This window comes from Hetaerina americana, unplaced genomic scaffold, assembly GCF_022747635.1.
Source record: "Hetaerina americana unplaced genomic scaffold, ioHetAmer1.1.p SCAF_4, whole genome shotgun sequence".
Taxonomy (NCBI): domain Eukaryota; kingdom Metazoa; phylum Arthropoda; class Insecta; order Odonata; family Calopterygidae; genus Hetaerina; species Hetaerina americana.
In genome coordinates this window covers 9,728,400-9,750,885 of record NW_027286985.1, presented here as the reverse complement: position 1 = coordinate 9,750,885, position 22,486 = coordinate 9,728,400, and the positions used below count along the sequence as shown (strand labels likewise).

Here is a 22,486-nt window from a genome sequence, read left to right as displayed (position 1 = left end):
TTAGGTGGACGTTCACACTCTCTGATAACGCCTTATTAGCTCCATAGCGTTGAAAAATAACTGCAAATAGAAAGTGTTGACTCGATTAAATACTTAAACATTACCCTGACTCACGACCTCTCCTGGTGAAATATATAAGGGGAATATGTCGACATGCCATCAAAATATTTTTATTTATTAGAAGAGTTCGTGGTAAATGTAATGAGGATATCAAAGAAAAATTTTATAATTGGCTAGTTAGGCCTCATTTATAATATACTTAAAGTATTTTGAATCCGCAAGAGGTTGGATTAATTGCCAAATTGGATCGCGCGCAGCCTAGAGGAGCTAGCTTTGTAAAACGTTGTTATGATTAACTGAGTATCTTATCAAAATTATCACAAGAGATAGGCTGGGAATCACTCATTGAGCCCATATTACATTACAGATTAAATCTGTACTGATTTTTCATCAATAACTATAGCAACTATATGTTCAATGACATTGTATGAAATGGATGTGAGGGAAGTAGGTCTGAAATGGCTCGATTCGTCCTTGTTTCCGTTTTAAAATAGTGGTGTTACGTTAGCCCTTTTCCAATCTCTGGGAACCTTGTGACCTACCAGCGACTTTAAAAAAATTATTTCTAGACACGGCGCAATTTCCAAAGCTAGTTCCTTAAAGATACGAACGGCTATTTGAGCGGGCCTGGAGGATTTATTTGGGCTAATATTTTTCAGATAACATTCTATTCCGCTATATGAGATTTCAACTTTGGGCATCGGCTGGCCGACAAGATTTGATAAGCTGTCGGAGACATTCGGTGAAGCATTGGTGAAGACGTTTTGAAAGAAATAATGTAATAAGTTTACCTTTTCCAAACTGCTGGTCACTCTTTCGCCTCAATCGTTTTTGAGTGATTTTAACAGCTGACTTTATTCCCTGAACCTCTCTAATGTACGACCAAAACTTTTTCGGATTCTCTTTCAAATTTTTCGTTAACCTTTAATTTTGAATCCGCTTAACGCTTTCCAATTTCCTTCTTGGAATTCACCCTAGATATCTTGTCATCATAATTGGTCTCTTTCTTTCTGTCGCTAGAGATATCATCCCTAATATTTCTCATCTTGGCGTTAGCCTTTGATAGCGATAGCCTTTGACATCGCAAAGCTCTTCTTACTCGTGCGCTGTACCATGTCAGTTCCGTGTTATCTTTTATATATCCACTGGGAATGAACCTGTTGACTGCTGAGCGCGTGATCTCAAGGGAAAGATTCCACAAATCCTCAGTATTTCGGTGATTACTATCTTTATTAAAGTTTTCAAAATAGTTCTGTAGTCGACATATGAAATATGATAGTGGGATGGAGGGCCTAACAATTTTCTTAATGTATTTTTCTTTTATATCAAAAATTGTCCATCATATCGAGATCGCTTTCTTCACAGGATTACTTTAATGGTGGAATAGAAGATTTTATAATTTTTTCCGGGTTTTGTGCAAGTTAAATTCAAGAAATCCCCGGGTTTGTTGCAATATTGTTTTTCATGTCGTGAAGGTGATGGATAGTTTGCTTAGTGTCCTTTAACTTTTGCTTGTTCATTCTTTCACTTATTCATTGATATTTTCTTTCAAATCTAATATCGAAGTTCAAATAAAATTATTGAAACAATGACGAATCAAATTGTTGCCTCTGCCGAGCATGTAACATGAAAAATTGAAAATTAGGATTCATTAGAAGAGTACTTGTTAAATGTGATGAAAAATTCAGAGAGAAATGTAATCTTTCCCGGGTTAGGCCTCATGTAGAATATGCTGCAAGTATAAATTGAGTCCTCGCGAATTTGGATTAATTCCAAATTGGATCGCGTGCAGCGTAGAGGAGCTAGATTTGTAAAACGTTGTTATGATAAACATAGTTGCGTATCCAAAATATTAGAGCAGCTAGGCTGGGAATCACTCACGGAGCGAAGGTTAAAAAACTGATTTGATTTGAAATCTCTTGCATTAATTTGAAGGACGTCTCTTTAGCAGTGATGTTGAAAATATATTATTACCCCTATCGTAATACGGTCGGAGAGATCATGCGAATAAAATTAAAGAGATTAAATGTAGAATAACGAATACGCTCTAGCTAATGCGCACTAGATAGCAGTGACACTAACCCTTATCAAACGCTCACCCAGACAGGGCTTGCGAAAGATTTCTCACTGTGGCCCGCGACTTTTCCTCCGGGAGTTTTCAGCAGTGATAAAATTGCGAACTTTTTACGTGGGAACAAAGGCGCTAGAATTGGTTTGCTGGGCCTTTATGTATGGAAATGTGTAGTTGTTCCCTATCATGAGAACTAAAGCGTTTTAATATTTCTGAATCCTCGTGAGATGTCCCAATAAGACGATTTTTTATTTCAGATATCGCTAAAATGCCTCAAAATTCTTCAAACAAACATCCCTTGAGAGTCGACACACTGTTGCCAGAGCAGATTTTCCACGACTCGAAGACTCCCTGGTAGGCGGATTCCGGAAGGCCCTTAAGGGTACGCATTCAAGATTCTTTGACTCCACTTAGGGTTCCATGGTGGTGTCCTTTGGGGGAGGATTTAACTTTTGGAAATAGGAAATAGTCTGCTGGTGCCAAATTGGGACTGTTAGGGGGTTGAGGACTCGTCGCGATGTCGTTGCAGAAGGAGACACTCGACTCTGCTTTTGGTCTCCCGTCAAGATCTTCGAGACGAATTTAGCGCAGATCTTTCTCATCGCCAAATTATCAGGTATGATGGTGTGTACTGACATTGCCTTATCAATGCCAATACGATCTGCGATCATGCGTACACTTAACCAACGTTCTGATTTCAGCACTTCACGCACACGTCAGGAAACAATTGTAACCTATAATTTTTAGACAAACGCTTTATGGCAACTAAGGTGCATCAATAGTAGAAGAGAATTCAGTTCCCTGAAGGAAGGCAGAATCTTTTCAGATCCGCGATCCACGGTGTGGTTGACGCCAACATGAGCCCTGACCCAAAGCCGCAGCAACAACCGCTAGAAACTACGCAACCCCTGATTGATTCCTTCATTTCGGTTCCAAACCGGAGGTCCACGATCAATCCCCGGCACAAGGCTGCAGGTCGAGAGCATCACATTAACCCCCTCCTATTATGAGAACTAAGGCCTTTTATAGTCCTGGATCCTCGCGAGCCGTCCTAATAAGATGATTGTTTGAACAAGGTACGTTGGATCTGAGACCCTGACCGAAAACAAGGACACGGGGAAACAACAGCCACTGTGTGGGGTGTAAATGAGGAATTTGATCCGTTGGGATCATATATGAGTTTAGCTTCGGATTGGCAAGGAACTAAATTATCCCTTTCGATATAGTTTTTTATCAGAGAGTCAAAAAATTACAGGACTTCTGTTGCGGGCATGTCCATAGCTGAAACCGAGATAAGTGAAGTTTTGAATTTGAGTCGTATAATTTTACAGACCCTCCCATGGACTAAACCATTGACGCCGTGGAAGGGCTTGTACATTCCGATTACTATTAGAGCTGTGCTGGTGGAAGTAATGGTAGTTGCTCTTGGTAGGGTCACCCATGCCAGATAGGTCGAAGGTTAAGGAGCCAGACGAAAGGTAGTCCACGCGGCGTCTGTTCCTCACTGAGGAGGCTGCAAAGGCGTCTGACCCAGTGGTGCGGCCATTGAGTGACGGTGTCAGGTTAAAAACACTGTTGAGGAAGGCAACGGGAAACCACCTTGACTATCATTACCAAGAATTAATAATGGACACTATAGAGAATGTGAACCTGGCAACTACGTGACTCGGCCCAATCGGCCGTGTGCCGTGTCCGTCAGTGGGAGAGACAAGGCTTCTACGGTGGTCATATCAAGAAACCCTTGCAAAGGAAAACCAGCAGCAGCAGGACAGAAGACGCAGGAGAAGAAGACCAAATTAGCTATAAAAGGAACTTTGAATATTAGGAATATGTTGAGGACAGGAAAAGTAAATAATATTTAGCGAGAGATGGAAAGGGGAGATATTTTAGGTCTATGCAAGGTGAGATGGAAGGATAGCGGGGATTACCGGAGTGATTATAATAGAATTATATTCAGCGCCGGGGACAAGAGCCAACGAGGGGTTGCCATAATATTAAATGAAAAGGTAGGAAGAAACGTAGTCAACATAGAACAAGTAACGGATAGATTATTACTAGTAGAGATAAAGGCAGAACCGACGAAATTGGTTATTATTCAAGTATGCATGCCATCAAGCAACCATACGGAGGAAGAGGTCGATAGTATATACGATCAATTAGATGACATAATCGCGTGTGTTCCTGCAGGGAAACATTTGATGGAGATGGGGGATTAGAATGCGATGGTAGACGAAGGAAGAGAGTGTGATGAGGTGGGGGACTACGGTTTAGGCAAGAGGAATGACCGCGGGCAGAAAGCAGTTGAGTTCTGCGGGAGACAGGGGTTAGTCATCATCAACACTTGGTTTAGACACCACAAAAGACGCAGGTATACATGGAAAATGCCAGGTGACTCAGGAAGATATCAGCTAGATTATATCCTGGTTAGACACAGGTTTAGGAATAGTGTGATAAATTCCCACAGCTTTCCGGGAGCGGTAGTAAATTGAGACGGGCAACAAATAAAACAAAAGAACCATGGTGGAAGAAGCAGTGCGAGGATATGGAAAGTTTGCAGAGGAAGGGTGAAATTGGTGCGCTATACGCCAAGGTTAAATCTTTATCGGGAAGTAAGAAGGAAAGACCTGTGCCAACAATTAGAGATAAGGCTGGTACGATAATAGTTGACACAAAGAAGATCCAAAAGAGATGGAAGGAATATATAGACGAACTGTATAGTAAAGAACGTAGACCAACAAAGTTAGACATAGAAAAGGAACATGACGTAGAGGAAGATAGCTTAGGTACAAGCATACTTGACGATGAGATAGAAAGAGCATTAAAGGAGATGAAACTAAATAAGGCCTGACGGGTGAATAGCATTCCTGCGGAACAACTATAAGGTTTAGGAAAATGTGGGAGGAAGAGTCTATATGGACTGATGCGTAGCATCTATGAAGAGGGAATCTGGCCGGAAGACTATGATATCAGTTTTTGTTCCTATTCCGAAAAAGGTAAAGGCTCTATCATGTGAGGACTACAGGACAATACGTATAATCCCACGTAGCTAAAGTTGTTCTCAGGATCATAAACACAAGGATAGAGCAAAGGATTACTTAAAGGGTGATCAGTTTGGGTTTAGGAAGGGGAGAGGTATGCGTGACGCCATTGCAGTAATGATATTATTAATCGAGAGGAATATAAAATATAACCAGGAGGTATTTGCCTGTTTCGTAGATTTTGAAAAAGCGTTCGATAGGGTACATTGGGAAAACACTAATGAGTATATTGAAGAAAATAGGAATAGATTGGAGGGAAAGGAGACTAATCCGCAACCTGTACATGTCTCAGACTGCTCAGGTGCGGGTGGGGAACGGGGAGTCCGGATGGGCAGTGTTAGGAAGAGGTGTAAGGCAGGGTTGCCCATTATCACCGTTGCTGTTCAACCTGTATGTAGAGGAAATGATTAAAGAGAGGCATAGGAAGAAATTGAGGTAGGAGGGGTATTCGTAAAATGAGATAGGCTTACTGATGACCGAGATCTAGTTTGCCAGTCAGCCAAGGGGTTGCAAGCATTGCTTGAATTGAGTGAATTGGAAATTCAGTGCGATAGATATGGGATGAGAATCAATATTAATGAAACAAAGGTTATGCGCTTTTCCAGAAAGAAATATTTGAAGCTAAAAATTGAAATAGTAGGCCAAAAACTAGAGCAGATGGAACAGTTCACGTACTTCGGAAGTGTTTCGGACCAAAACGGTCAAAGTAGTAGGGACGTAAGGAGAAGAATAGCGCTAGGCAAAGAGGCTTTCACAAGGAGGAGGGAGTTGATGACAGGGACGTTGAGTAAGGATGTTAAGAAAAGACTCTTAAAAACTTTGATATGGAGCGCAGCTATGCACGGCGCGGAAATGTGGTCATTGAAGCAGGAGGATAGACGTAGACTGGAGGCTTTTTTGAAATGTGGGTGTGGAGAAGAATGGAGAAGGTGAAATGGACAGAGAAGAAAACAAATGAGGAAGTACTTGGTATGGTGGGCGAAGAGAGGGGTTTGTTGGGAGAAATCCTATGGAGGCAGGAGAAGTGGATGAATGGGGTGTTGTCCGGCAGCGGGATGATCAGAAGACTGTAATAGAGGGGAGAATATTGGGCAAACGAGGAAAGGGAAAGAACAGGATAGGGATGTTGGACGGGATGAAGGGAGGAAGAAAGTACTCGGAGATGAAGAGGGACCTGATGTAGAGTGGGATGCTTGATTTTTTGTTTTGTTAGGAGTCACAAAATATTTATTCAGCAGCTGTGTCCATCCAAAATCCTACCTAAACCGGTAGCTTACTTAAAAAGAAGATAACGGAGGAGTTTTTTAGTTCAATCCCAAGCTTCGTTCAGTGAGAAGTGTTAGCATTCACTCGAATGATTTTATTGAAAGGTTTATTGAAATTTGTACTTAGGCGTCTGGGACGATATTTTGTTTCAGATTAATTAAAAAAAACCCTCTGGATGTTATGCAGAATATTTTATAGTAATAAAGTTATGTACAATTTTCTCAGTGTTCTTTAACTTTTTTATGTCTACTTTTTCATTTATGCAAGAATAATTTTTTAAAATATGATAAATCGAATTTAAATTAAAATGCGTGTAACAATAATGAATCAATAAAGTTGCCGTGACCAAACATGAAACATGAAAATCATGCATGTACGTTTTCGAGCTCCTAACAACTGCCAAAATGTGTCCTCCGAACCCCTCTCAATTCCCTTAACGTTGCTACGCCAAAGTCCCCGAACCCCTGGCACTGACAATCGTTTTTGCTTTCAATATTTTAATGGCTAAGGTTATGAACCCAGGAAGCAGGGTTTCCTACCCTTAGTCTCTATAGCCTTGTTCACCTCCCATGCATTGCCACAGCGCAGGATGTGAATATAGGCAGCCTCCTCAATACTCTAACGCCTATTCCCCTTTCCCACTTCGTCCCAACTTTTTCTGTTGCTTCCGCGTGTGTACCTAAGTTTTCATCACTCACTGGTGACTCTTCTGGTGTACTTCCAGTTCCCATACGAATTGCTAACAAAAAACCTCTAATTTTTCCTCCAGATGTGTGGTTCCCTCTTCTTTCCCATATCCCAATCTTCCCTCCTCTCTCCGTCAACAACTCTCCTGTATTTACACTCCTATGCGTGATCCCTCCAACCGTAATACGTTGCCATGCTTCAACTTTGTGTACGATACAGGTTTGCTAAATGCTTGATTTCGTTATTCATACTCCTTCATACCATTCTCGGAGTGCCTGATATTAATACTCCTTACATATGATTCGAACATTGCTCCTATTTTTTCTGATGAATGAGGCCTTAGTCAATGCGTTCCGATACCTTTTCCTAACGGGAATTTAAGTGCTTTTGCCTTTCTTGCTCTCCTATCCTCTCCTTCGTTCACCTTTGCTCTGTAATTTAAACTCGGAACCGCGATCGGATGCCACTAATGTCTCACTATAATAAGCCCCGTCCTGTAATTCGAAGAAAATTTAATGCCGCGTGTACAGCGCTGTCTTCCGCTTATCGAATGAACCATTCAATTGTTTGCCTGGCGTGAGCCATCGCGACTCCTAAAGGGATCGCGGGATTTTTGCCGACCGGATGCTGCACATGATCCTATAGGTAAATCTTCATATGCATGTATGTTATTTATTCATTCTTACTTTTATTTGTCCTTGGATTGGTAGCGGCTTGTTTTACTCATTTCGGTGATGAGACAGGATGATCGGCATTTACAACAGCAGTAAGTAACTAAGGCAGTTTTGTGAGAGGCGCAATCCCTATTGATCCTCTTTTAATTTCCTTAATTTGTTCATAGGCATTCATCTCAAAAGGTGGAGATCAACTCGCGGGAAGGATGTCTCCGGAAGTCAGATGGTAAGTTAAATTTAATTTAATTTCTCCTAACTATTCACTTATCCAAACGTTTACACGACCATCTAGACGACCCTGGAAAACGAAATATCTTTACAATTCGATCGCGTGTACCTTCGCATGGTAATGTTTCTATCGCTCCACTTCTTCGTTCTTCCGAATGATATTTACCAAAGTCCATGGTCATATTTCGCTTTTCTCCCTCCGAAATGCACAATTTTTATGCGAATCGTAACAAATGAGTGGGTTTATTTGCCTATTGCGTTTATTTATTAATGTTCTTTTACTTTGCAACGTTGCCGCGTCAACAATTGACTTGGTCATATGTTGAGAGAGGGAACGAGAAACCGCAGATGGTAGTGAATAACATCTGGTGAGAGTTAGTAAACAAGCCCAAACAAAATTGGATTAATGTTTGGCTCTGAATATTATGATTTATCTTATTTTATCCGCTTGGGAAACTGTTAGAAAAGTTATATTAATCCTCTCTTTAAATATTTGCAAATATTTATTGCTTTGGACAGCAATTGAGCTAAATTCTCAAAAGCTGTTTTGAAATAAATATTAACTTTCTGGGAGTTATTGCGTGTTCAAATGGTCTTTTCCTGACAATATCAAAAGAGCATTTTTCTATCATACTCACTGCGCATGAGTGTATCGAAACATCTTATTTCATATGGCTAAGCGGGGAAGTGTTCTTATATTTCCTTCAGGGAGCCTCGTGAAAGTTCCAATGTTAGATCACAGGAAAAAAATAAAGATATGTGGTGAGTTTGCCGTTTCCACGAATTTGCGATTCATTATCTGTGCGTCAAATAACTAAATTGTTGGAGGTCCTCTTACTCACAAATGGATTCACATCTTGGTTCGATTTTAATTCGTTCAATGGTGTGATATTGAATTTTCCCGAACTTTCTACTATGAGTTCTAATATTCTTGAATTTCTCCAGTCCGCATACTGCTTCAAGATAGCCTTCTCCCGTTGCAAAAAAACACGTTCACTTTGGGGATTTCTCGCTACGTGACCTTGTTATGCTCCCTTGACATGACGGCTTTTCAATTGAACTAATTCGGTTGCGCGCTTTCGTTTGGTTTTGTTTCTGTCTTGGCATTTCACAGTCAAAAGCCAAGATTAAACAAGCACACAAGCGATGTATGGATACAGCCACGATGACAAAGACGATATTCTTAGTCAAGAAAAGAAGCCCCAAACAAAGGAAATATGGTCTTACCTCTAAATTTCAAATAACTGAATCCAGTAACTTGATATGATAAAGTTATAACAAGAATCAAACTACATTCATGCGTAAGAGACAAAATTTCTCTTGCCTATTTCTCCGCCTATTCCCACCTCTCGTTAACAACTCCGCCTTTTTCCTTCGTTTTTTTCAACGAGTAGAAGTGTGCTCTCTCAAATAAATAGCCGATGTTATTGTTACCCACGAAAATGTATAACATACTCCCGCAATGGTTATTATTCTTCTTTTAGCTGTCTCGATTGGGATTACAATTAGGTGTAATTTGGATATACTTCTTGCGTCCTAAATCCGGGGGCTGGAATAGGTGCCAAAATTTGCGCCCTCTTGCTGTTTGGCAAAATTGTATTGCCCATTAAAACAAAGAAACCTCCAGGCAAGAGGATATTACCGCAATAGTGCTATCCTTTAAAGCTTGCTCCTAAATGTAAAACCAGTCAGAACGCAGCTTATATAACCTGGTGCAATACCATAGAGAAATATACTATTATCTTTGTTATTTAAGAAGACGATTTAAGGTTGTAATTTTTCATGATTTTGTATTGAATTTATCAATTAAATGATTTCTCAAAGTTAAAAATAATTAACGCAATAATTTCAGTGTAAAAACCATTCACCTTGACTCGATTCTTAAATATAAAAGCAAGAAGAAATTTTGCAAACCGACCGCATACAAATCATCAAAGGGTGTGGGCTGATATTGACAGTGTTAAAGTGAAAGCATTCAATGGCTTGACCACCATATTTTGAATTAGGTAATTTCCGATTGGGAAGTGTGCATGGGCCGTTTGTGGAGTAATTTCAATCATGTTGGATATGATTGGGGGAAGGGAGAACTCCTTTTCGACACTTCCAAAAAAGGGCATTAGTTTTCATTTATGATATTGAATCAACAGTGACCTAGTAATACAGACTTCAACGAGTATTTGGAAATATTTAGTCCTAAAATATGTGTATTGATCATAGCCATTAATCGAATTGTACAAAATTCGAATTTCGTCGGCTGTATACATACTTATGTAAAAGAGATTATATAGCTTTCGGTGAGATTAACATATATGGTCGTTGGAACGTTAATTTCAAAATATAGGCGGTCATCATCTGGCAACACTGCCTTGTACAATTCTCCACGCCAAAAAAGGGCAGCGCCGATAACAGAGCGGAGGAACATTGAACTACTTGAAGAAAGCAAATCGATATTTACCGAAGTGCAATGGGTGTAAGTTGAAGGAGTAAACGTAATATATATTTTTTTATAGATTGAAGACGCTTAAATGCTAAAAATGTTAGAATAGTGTGGGCACTATGACAAATCTGGATAAAATGTCTTCAGGACTCTGTTTTGTAAGTTATAGTGACTCTAGCTCTAAATTACGAATGTAAGGCATATATTTTTGTTTGAAAGTTCTGTTGTTAGTTCAATCCTGTTTTTGCCCCTAATTATCTTGAATAACTTTTCTTCCTGCTTCAGATTAGAAAGCATTAAGGACCGGCATGAAAGATTTTTATTCCACAATAATACTATGTGTTAGTTATTATGCTTCCATTATTCAAAGGGCTGTTTTATTTTGGCAAAGGGAAGTTTGAAAATTACTAATTCGATGACGAAAATTTCCATCAAATTTTAAAATTTCTCGAAAGCTGTCGATGCACCCTGTAAACTAATCTTTAAGGGAATCCAAGTTTACCTGTTATTCAAGGTGATATTAACACTGCTTGGGAGTGAAGAGGTATAGAAGAATTAACATTCTCTATCACACTTTCTTAATACGAAAGTTAATAATTCTCCCCGAAAATGCTTTCACCTCTGCAGTTTCTTCATTTAGCGTCTTTTGGGAAGTTGAAAGGTGGCTTTTCCCACAGGTGTAACTCGTCTTTACCACAGAAAATTAGTGTTTACATTATGAAATTTGTGATTCTGTAACAAAGTTGGTCGATAATTTTTTCCTCTTGTTTGTAAGGATTTGTCGTCACTCCCCACCAAAACTCCAGTGTCAGTGCTTCAAGAACTCTTAAGCCGGAGAGGAACTACTCCTAAATATGAACTTGTGCAGGTCGAAGGCGCTATCCATGAGCCAACCTTTCGCTATAGGGTTACTGTTGCGGATGTTGTGGGTACGTTGGTAGCTGTACATTCGTTAATTTTAACTCAAGTTAACTTTTTATAGCCCATTCATTATTAATAGCTAAGTGATTTTTACTTCCTTTGTAAAAAGCCATCCATAATAGAAGGAAAAGAATTTGATTTTTTCTTTTTGTTTATTTAATTCGAAATACAACCAAAAAGATGAAAATAATGCAATGATGAAGAAAGTTTAGTAGCCAAGAGTGAAAGGTGGTGCGATTTCTCACTCTCCCCTCCTGTTCCAATCCAATGTGGTTCTCTGAAATTTGGTGACTGCTAACTTAATAAATTTTAATTGGCTTTAAGTAAAACTGTTAACTTTAAATCCCGAGGTTCCTAGACCTCACCGCAATGAGTTTTAAGTTGAAGGCAATGGATTTGACCATGTGAAATAAGTCAACCCCAGAGAAATATGTATGTGCCTCTCAGAATAAAATAAATTCTTCTCCTAATATGCAATGATTCCACATGTTCCAGTATATGCTCTCCTATTTAAACATCTACCTTAGCTTTCCTCCTCCGAGAAAACATGAAATGTAGCTTTGTAACTTACATTTCAAGCATATTTCCATTAACTGGCACCACCAGTCATTTTAAAATTAATATCAGGAGTGGATATCAAATGCCTATATTTGTGCATCATTTTTCACATGAAGTCCAGTATCAAGATATGATGCCTTTAATCATAGAGCATCCTTCCTCGACATTTTTAAGTTTTGCTTGGGAAATAACAGGACTTGCATGAGTAAATGCTGATGATGCACAGAAATAATTAAATATGTATGCATGTGAATATATACTTTGCAATACGCTCCTTCACTGGTTCATTTGGAAGATTCATGAGGCCACATTTTTAATCATTGAACAAATTTTACAAAATAGCCTAGTAAATGCTTGGAAGGAGCAGGAGAATGATTGCATTCACCATCCAGCATTCTGTCCTGCACCTCCTGGATATAGGGTTGGCACCAGATGGGCCAACTTCTTAACTAATGTATCAAGAACTACTATGGCCTTATGTAAAAATCCTTAACTGGCAGTTGGCAAGGTTCTCTTATGACTGAGCCCTTGTCAAGCAGAATATCCCTCTAGCTAGCACATCCCAGTTGTTTTTGAAAATAATCTGGATTTTTTTTTGCGTTCAAACCTCCATAAATCATTTAGGAAAGGGAGGTAAGATCAACCAAAACCATGGTCCTAGCAAGGCCAAAAAGACCATCTGAGATATTCACAATAACAATGGATTCACAGTAAGATGTGGCTAGTTGCTGGTCATTTTTCAAGGGGATAAATCTGAACCATGCTTATTTGAACACATGGTGAGGGATAAAAGCAATTTCTCTGGTCCATAAGTATTGATTAGATATCTGTGCTACAGCAAAGGTGACTCTTGATGATCTGAATGTCCCACTAGGCATGAAATCTGGTACTATAGCAGTTGAAATTAGATGTTATGGAACTGTACAGGCGCCTGCCCCCTTATTTCTCAGAAATTCCAACCTGGAAAGCTCATAAACCAGCTTGCCAAAGTTTTTCTTTGGGTATGAAGTGGTATTTTGTGAAATTTTATTCAGGGAAGTTCACCATATAAAATGACCTATGGTCCCAAACCTAAGTACATAAACTAAAGAAGAATAAAGGCTTATATTTTATTCTTTTATTAAATATTCAATTATTCAATTTCATCTTCTCACTTGTTACAAATGATAGCTTTTTGAGATCTGAGAACTAGCATTTGTAGGGATACCTTTAATAGAGAATTTGTTGGACAAAATATGGGTAATATAGTCTAATGGATAGAATTTTAAGAGAAGAAAATCTGCAGCCTCTTAAACTAGAAAAACATCAATGAATAATGGAAGTCAGAAATTAATGGTACTCCTGTATTATCTGTTAATAAGCTAGTACTCCTAAAAAAAGGTCCTGCACTACTTCACTAATTTTTGAATTTTTTTCCAGCCATGGGGACCGGTAGGTCTAAAAAGGAAGCCAAGCATGCTGCAGCGAAGGCAGTTTTGGACAGGCTCATGACATCACATAATCATGGACCTATTCCACCGGGACAAAGTTCCTTAACAGATGTAAAAGTCAATAGCATGTAAGTCATTATTTTTACTTTGGTTTTTTAAGTTTATTTACATCCCTCCAGACATGGCTAAATATTGTCTAGGAAAACATCAAGATTGATCCCCCATTGTAAAGTCTTTCCAAGTTCCAAAGAAACTTAGCGGCTATTATCTCATCTTTATTCTCCCTACTCTATTGATTTATTGTAACCATATCCTCCATAATCACCTTTTTGCCATTCACTTTTCTTAATATCCAACCATATGAGCATGGGTTCCTCTACAATGGATCTTGTTTAAATATACTCTGTTTTGCATCTCAATACATCACCTTTGCCCCTGTAGACTCATCTCACCTCAATTTATGCTGAATACATTTCTTTTTATAGGCATTTGACACTTAATCAATCTCGTTTATAGCATAGTCCCAGTTGTGCTTGCAAAGTCAGTGGTACTCTCTTAGTCATCCTATCTGACTTCCTTGCACAGTGCTCACAGAGAGTGGCAGTCGGAAGTGTTTCTTCTGAATGTCTTCCTGTCCCTTCCAGAGTCAAAAAGCAAAGCAAAACCCTCTTTCTTTGCCTATAGATTGATGATGTACGAGGGGGTACCCAAAAATAACCGGAATACTTCTGCTGTTGGTAGAGCTAAGGTACGAGGGTCATCCGGAAAGTAGTACCCGTTCGTGAAATAAAGACACAAAAGTAAATATTAACAAACATAAAAAATTTTATTTGAAAGAGGATACTTTAAACTACTTCTCAACATAATCTCCAAGCAAATTAAGGCATTTGTCATAACGTGTGACAAGTTTCTGTATTCCTGCTGCATAGTCCTTCGCCGCCAGCTCATTGAGATACGCGAGGGACCCATCTTGCACAAATTTTTGCATAATGCAGATGGTGTTTAACAATTTCATGAACAATTGTTCGAGAAACATTGGGAAAATGCTCACAGATGTCATCAATTGTGACGCGCCGATCGTTCCTCACGAATTCGTCAACTGAGCTCACCAGTTGGTCTGTAATGACAGACGGTCTCCCCGAACGCTCATCGTCGTGTGTGTTCCCCCTCCCCATGTTGAAGTTGCGACACCACCGCCGAACAGAAGACTCGTCCATTACATTGTCTCCATACACCTCCTTTAATTGGCGATGAATATCACATGGGCGAACGTTTCTTGCATTGAGGAATTTAATCACTGCCCTCACTTCACAACTGGCGGCATTCTCAATTTTTTTAAACATTGTAAACAATCACAGAAACAACACAGGCAATGCTAGCGTCACGCAACTTGGCTCAGAGAAGGCAGACAAGCCACTGAAACTATCTGACCTCGTCCAGCGGCTACTCGCGTCGTCAGCACTTCATGCGGCACGAACGGGTACTACTTTCCGGATGACCCTCGTAGTATGCATTTCTTCGACTAGGCGAGCATAGCAGGAATCATTCAGAGTTCTGCACAGGCATTGTTGTCGTGTTGGAAGGTTGTGTTCAGTTACAAATTCATTTTCTAAAAGCAGTTTTGCATGTTCCTCGTGTACGTACATATTGTTGTGGTCACATTTCAAATCTGGGCATAATTAAAGAATGAATTAGTGATCATAGCACTTTTCCACTTGATAAAATTTTCATTTTATTACCGGTTGTCGATGTATTACTTCATCATCAGGTAGACCTGATGATGATGTAATACATCAAAACCCGATCGCTAATTCATTATGTTCGACTTCCACCACATCACGCCTGAAGCTACTCAATTTATAGGTAAAGGATGACAGTTTCTTGATGAGCACTGTACTTAAGAAGCTGTAATATGAAGATTGAACTGTTTAGTTTTTCGGTGAAAGAGTTACATGATTGTTCCTACCAAGAGCCTTTGTTGCAACTAAACCCAGAAATTGTGTGTATGTTGGAGCACTGGAAGGTTATTAACATATGTTACAGGTTATAGTTTGTTGGATGATTCCAATGAGAATGAAGATATGTTTTTTCATGAAGTATTAAAGGAAGATGATTTGCTTTCAAGCATATAAATATTTGATTTATGGCATCTGTTATGTCAGTTTGTAGTTGAATTTGGTTCGAGTGGATGATTTCTAGTAAAATCAAATGCACCTTGTATTTACATGCTTAAAAAATGACTAAAAATGAAAACAATTGATTGGTATTATTCCTAAAATGTGTTCAATGTAAATATTAAACTAAAATTTAAGCAAAAAGATATTTTCTAAGTATTAACGGGTTTAATCACCATGCCCTTTAATTTTTTAGAGCAAGCCAAATAGTCTCACCTTATGATGACAAAATTCCTGGGAATCCCATTGGTACTCTGCAGGAAATGTGCATGGGGCGACGATGGACACCTCCAACCTATGAGCTGACATGTGAGAAAGGACTCCCGCATGAAAGGCAGTTTACCATAGCTTGTGTGGCCTTCAACCATATGGAATCAGGTATTTACGGCACTTTACTCATTTAATAAAATATTTTAAGTAATGATAAAATTGTTGATTTATCTGATTAACGAAGTGTGTATATAAAATGCCATTTCGGAAACACACAATGACCTTGATTATCTGGAAAGGCCTAATATTAGGTATTGTTTCTAAGGATACAGATGGTAGAATCTGTGACCAAAGTAATATAAATAAGATTTATTTGAGAGAAAAAGCCCTGCCATAAATGGAAATGAAGTAAACAACTTGCTGGGTGAACCTATGGTTTGGAAAACATATATTTTAAATTGATAATTAAAATTATTTCTTGCTTAAATGAAAACCTTCAGATACTTTGCTCATTGGGTTTATTTTATTGGATTATTCATCATGTATTTGAAACATTTTACTCTGAACAAGGCCACGTGAGGGAGTAATGCGTTTACCCTGTGCTCTGTTATAATACTATTAGTTACCACATGGGTTTATTGATGAAACATAGGTTTGCATAAGTCGAGGCCATGAGAAGACCCATCGCAGTGTCTTAAGTCTGGAGATTAGAACTGTTTTTGAATGTGGAGAAGTTTTGGGTCAGGTGGGTGCTTAAATATGGAAATGAAGTATTTTCTGATTAATGAGAAAATGGCTGATTGATTTGATTTTTTGCAGTCTTTTTTCAGCCAAGAGCTGAGGGGGATTTAATGTAAAGTGAAGATATATGCTTGGGTATGGTTTTTATGGACTACCAATTCCATCATAGAAAAAAATCTTTTTTGTTACTTTGGTATTTGTGTACAACTTGTAGAGATTTTTTTCATCAAAGGAGGATTGAAATTATAAACATTTTTGATTCAGAATAATTTACTAGTACCCTGCAAAAATGGAGGCATGCATGGATTTCATCATTAGATTTTGATGAAAGCAATGGGAACTGCAGTCTTTCATCCTCCCATATTCCATTCTTACATTCCTTTGTTTGCTTCATCTCTTTATGTCATTGTTTATTCATTCCACATGCATTGTTTTAGCCCTGTGAGGTTTTGTGATGTCAAATATCCAATTTTTGTCCCTCTCTCCCCCTCATTGTGTAACCAATCCACTCACAAGAACATAAAACATTGAAGAGTCAACACAAATTGAAGAGTGTTACCAAAATGGAGTATAGTTGTATAGAATGTAATGAAAGAATTGATAGAAGTTGGCGTGCTTGATTTGATGTCTTAGACATGGCCACCAATTCATTGTTAAGTAGTCGGTGTGGCACTTCATTAATGTAGTTTCCGCATAAGCTAAACTGTATTGTATCTTGTGTGTACACCATGCTGTCTTCCCTTGTCTGCTGTTTTGCTTAGTATTTATAAGCCAATTTTCCATTTGGTATTTTATGGTGCTTTTCTATACTCTGCCCAGTTTCATAACATAATTCACTCTCCTCAGCAGCAGTCATCTCCGCTCTGTCCTCTCAAGAGCTTTTCATCTTGAGTGCAGTTTGGTTTGCCTTAGCCTGCTCACCTTTAAAAATTATTGTGTGTGCTATCAGAGCAAATTTAGTATGTTCATTTACATCTCTATTTGATAATAATAATTAGTATTCCACTGGGTTGCTTAGGTTTTAGTTAGAACTAGGCACCACATGCTTTTTTATTCCTAGTCCTAACTTAACATTACACAAGATACCCTTGAACCTCATTATTCATATTACGGCTACTGTATTATTTAGTTTTACATACTTTCTACTTCCCAGATACCTTTTCTTTTTCTCCCTGTACCTTGCTTTCTCAACATTTTCCCTTCCATCACTGTGTTCAGCATCTCATTGCCTCGAAGTATCTCCTGCATCCGCTCCGCCTTTTTCAAATAACTGTATCACTTCCCGTGCCATGTCTAGAATTTATTGTTGTTTGTTGTTTCCATTCATTTTCATTTTCTCCCCATCTCAAAAGTCACCGATCTATTCTTATTTTCATCCCTGGGTGGCCAAGTTTTCTAGCCATACAAAACTACACCCCATATCAAAGTTAGTATGAGTCCTTTCTTTGAGTTTTTATGCAAGGTGCCTGTTATGAACTCCTCTTCTTTTCAAATGCTTTTTTTATCTAATGCAATTCTTTTTTATATCCCTACCCTTCAGCCCACTATCCTCTAAAGCCTTTCCTAAATAGGTTACCTGTTTTAGGATATATGTATACACGGGATGAAGCAGAATGGACTCCTTGATTTGACGGGTGAATTGTAAAAAAACCAACCAAGATAATTAAGAAAAGTTTTTGTTTCTGAAAACTACATTCAGTGCCATTTTTTTCATTAGGTTTTGAAAATTACTTCCATCAAGGTGACGACCTTGGTTAGCGAAGCACATGTTGAGTCATTCAAGACAGTTTTCAAAAACTCTTCTCGGCATATTTTGCATTGGTCCAGCGATGACATCTGTAATTGCCTCCTTAAGAGCTTCCAAGGTCCTTGGTCGAACTTCATAAACCTCAGCTTTCAGATATCCCCAAAGAAAAAGGCTCAAATCCGGGGATCGGGGTGGTCATGGAACATCCCCTCGTGTGGAGATCAGGCGGCCGGGAAATTGATCTTGCAGGATTTATCGTGAACGATGGGCGGTATGAGACATGGCACCATCCTGTTGAAACCAAAAGGCTTCTGTGTCATATTCCTCACCATGCTATTCCAATTTTGGGAGTAAAAAGTTCTCCGGCATCTCACAATAGCGCACAGAGTTCACAGTAACAGTTGAACCGCGAGATTCAAAAATATAAGGCCTATTAATGCCTATGGAAGACACAGCACGCCTAACTGTCACTTAGGGGCTATGAAGAGGTCTTGATTGAAGCTCGCAAGGGTTGTCAGTTGCCCAGTAACCAAAATTTTGGTTATTCACTGAGCTGGAGAGGTGAAAATGTGCTTCATTGCTAGACCACATGGCCCTCTGCATCGCCACTGCACTATCATTGTTCTTAAAGAATGTTTCTACGACAAAGAGTCGATTCTCACCAGACCACTGCATGTTGACTACTGAAAATGGCATCGTTTTCCCCAGCTAACGCCACTATTACCACTCTGCTAACTCACCTGCACACTCTTCAGTGATTTTTTAAAACAAGGGCGTCCATTCTGCCCTACCATGTGTATCTATTTTTTATCCTTCTGTTTCAATGTTTATCTGAGAATTAAATTTTCTTGAGAATCTCATTACCTTGTTGTCGTAAGATTAATCCTTATCCCATATCTGTGATATTAATTCTGCAAGGTTTCAATTGATGATTGTTACCCTTTAGCTGACTTGATAACCTAAGCCTGATCATCCACAGTCTGATTTGGTGTTTCTTACCTACTTTCACTCCAGCCTCAGCATTTCCAATGTCTCCCATAGCATTTCCTTGACATGTATATTGAAAAGAATGGGTGATATTGGGCAACCCTGTCTTACTCCCATGCTTAACACTATTCATTGTGACTCTTCATTTGCCATCCTCACCTGTGAAGTGTGGGAGGTACAAGGTTCCAGATATGTTGCCTGTCTTTCCAGTCCAATTTAATTGTCTGCAAAATGTTCATTACATGTGTCCAATTTACTCCGTCAAAAGACTTCTCAAAATCCATGAAGGAATATGATTACATCCTGGTTGTACTTGTACGTTCCTTTCTATGCGTGACCTCAGTATTGCCATGGCATCGTGTGTGCACCTATTCCCTTCCTAAACCCTTTTTTTCTTATAAGTAATCATTGGCTCTATTCTCCATCCTTTTGATGATGGTGATGCTAAGGAATACCATAGCCACTTGTGATATAGCCCTATAGTCATCACATACCCTTCCCTTTTTTGCGATGGTTTTCAATACTGCTCTAATAGTAAGTCTTCTGGCAAAATTCCTTCTTCATAAATGCTACAAATAAGCCCATAAAAGCTCTTCCTTCCCTGTTTTTCTAGATTCTTGTATAGTTCTACCAGGATGTTGTCTAATCCCACAGCCTGCTTCAACTTCATTTCCTTTAATGCTTTTTCTATCTTACCACCTAGTATTCCTGGTCCTAAGCTATCCTTGTTGACATCATATTCCCTTTCTAAATCCAGACTCCTTGGCCGATTATTCTTTCATATAGATCCTCAATATATTCTTTCCATCTTTCCAGAGCCTATTCTCCTTTGATTAATATTTTATACATTGCATCTTCAATATTTAAAATGAATTTCTTTTTCTTTAAACCTGGCTGTTCCATCGCATGTCTGTATATTGCACTCATTTCATCTTGTCTGTCTAAATTTTCCACGTCCTTGGGCTTAATTTTCATTTGTGCCCTTAGTTCCTCACCCCAGTTTGTTAATCTCTTTTTTCATTTTCTTCCCTAATTCTGTGTTCATTTTCTTCAAATTCCTTCTTTCAGTCATTCTTAATAATACAGGGTGCGGCAATTGAATCCAAACTAATGAAACTTTTGTTTAAAAGCAAATGTATTAAAAAGAAATACATATGAAAATGAACATCCTTATACATAAGAGTGGTGGTATCTGTCAAGAGTAACATGACTTAATGTAACCCCCTTCAGCTGCAATGACCGCCTCCAATCTTGTCCTGAATTGATCGCACGCATTCTTTAAAACAGTGCTGTTCATATTCGCGAATGCTGCTACGATAGCGGTGCGTAGAGATGCGACATTAGGGCGCCTCGTCTTATTTGTAACTCTTTCGACTACTCTCCAAACATAGTAGTCGAGAGGGTTCAAGTCCGGGCAATTCTGGGACCAGAAGTCCTTTGACCAGAATGTGTCAATGTTATCTGGAAGTCAGTTTTGCACTAAATGACTCGTATTAGCTGGTGCACCATCCTGTTGAAAGACATATTGTCTCCTTGAGGGCACAGTTTCACGACATTCTTCAAAATTTGCAAACATTTGCAAAAATTTGCAAAAATCCTCTGAAATCAGCACCTAAGCATTTCCTTAAATGAGGTTTCCCTGCTGGGTCAGTGAAACTTTCCCCAGACATCTCCAAAGCATTCAACTTAGCAACAATATCGTTAACAGTTGATGTGGGGTACTAGAAGAATCTAAGAAGAAACTATTTCACTAGGCGAACAATTTTGATAATAGCAGCTCTTCGACTGTACTATGCACTTGTACATAACATCTCGGCCATTTTAAGGTAATGACTGTTTACTAGATGCCTACTATATAGCTGTCAAGAATGCCAATCGCGACCTCCAGTAGGACTACGAAATGGCAGGAAATTCAAATTAAAATTTGTCCAGAGATAACTGCCACACCCTGTTTACTCTATATAATCCATGACTTCCTAAACCTATCTCTTAACCATTGCTTCATTCATCACTCCCTTTATTCCTTGTTTGAGACATTTCCATCTTTCTTCTATTGAACCCATCCCCTTATCCCTTCCAACTTTATCGACTGCTTCATGATACTCCATCCTTTTGCCTATAGTTATGTCTTTAACATTTAATATTTTTCTACTCCTTCCCTGTCTTATTTTCTTAAATTTTACATTACACTTCATGAGCTGTAAATTTTCATCAGAAACTCCATCTGCTCCACTTTTACATGCTCCTCTTACATCTGCTTTGGTATTCAAACCAAGAATTAGTTATAATTAAGCTATTTATCCTGCAAAACTTAATAGTTTTCTCCCCACGGTCATTCCCTTGTCCCAAACTGTACTCTCCTTCTGCGCTTGCTTCTTTCCCTTTGCCTGCCCCTGCATTTCTTTCCCCTATCACTTTTAATTGTTTTAAACAGGTACATGGCAATTATTTTGTCTAACCATTGGTATACATCGTACTAATACTAGAAATACTGCTACTAGAAGTCACAAGGAGGAAGATAGCCTTGTTCCCTTTGACTGCCTGTCAACATGTGCACCTGTATTACCATTGGATTGAATGGATCAGCTCTTTATTTCTCCTGATATTATGTTTTCATTTTAATTCACCACCCTTTTTCCTAGTTTCCTATTCATTACTATAGCTATCCTGTGTTAAATTTCCACCCCTGCCCTATATATTACTCTGTAACGATCACTCTGTATGGCACAGTGCTTAAAAATATCAATTAAGATGTATTGTAGATCTCTGTAGGGTGGCTAGTGTAAGTACAGGGACGATTTAGCTTTGTTAAAGTTACTGTGTAAAAGAAATGTCTTATCTTTTGTTTTCAAAGAAGGTAGAAATCTTCTAGATTAATAATGTAGTGAGACCCTGGGCAAATTGGGATTGATTCCAAAACAAAGACAATTGAATTAATATAGAGTACAGATTCAGGTGTGATGTGGTGGAACTGTTCCATAATAACAGAGACAGAGACTATTACAATTTTCCACTTAATAATAAGTGGAAAATTGTAATGTTCTTTGTCTCTGTTACAAGTGAATTAATCTTCTGTTTCATTCATTTACATCAGAAGGAGAGCATTTGAAAAAGAATTTTATTTTGATTAATTTTTCATTAAAATTCATTAGAGTATTCGCGTGTGAATACCATGACTCCTTTTATTACTGATATTATTTCCAGTATTAGCCGTATTTCTTAGTTGAATGGTCCAAAATTGACATTCCTCTGTTTAT

At 38.6% G+C, this 22,486-nt stretch overlaps 1 protein-coding gene across 2 annotated transcripts in view; it reads left to right on the top strand.

Moving 5' to 3' along the window:
* The first annotated feature begins 3,161 nt into the window (after positions 1–3,161).
* Positions 3,162–22,486, top strand: part of loqs (double-stranded RNA-binding domain-containing protein loquacious) — a 41,396-nt gene continuing 22,071 nt past the window's right edge. The window contains exons 1-5 of one of the 2 annotated variants that reach the window (XM_071590023.1): positions 3,162–3,207; positions 7,964–8,022; positions 11,237–11,390; positions 13,360–13,498; positions 15,741–15,922. In XM_071590023.1, the coding sequence (XP_071446124.1) occupies positions 8,020–8,022; positions 11,237–11,390; positions 13,360–13,498; positions 15,741–15,922 (478 nt within the window). In that variant the 5' untranslated portion in view covers positions 3,162–3,207; positions 7,964–8,019. Of the gene's footprint in view, positions 3,208–7,963; positions 8,023–10,484; positions 10,620–11,236; positions 11,391–13,359; positions 13,499–15,740; positions 15,923–22,486 lie in introns of those variants that run through there. The other variant, XM_071590022.1, reaches the window with a different exon arrangement.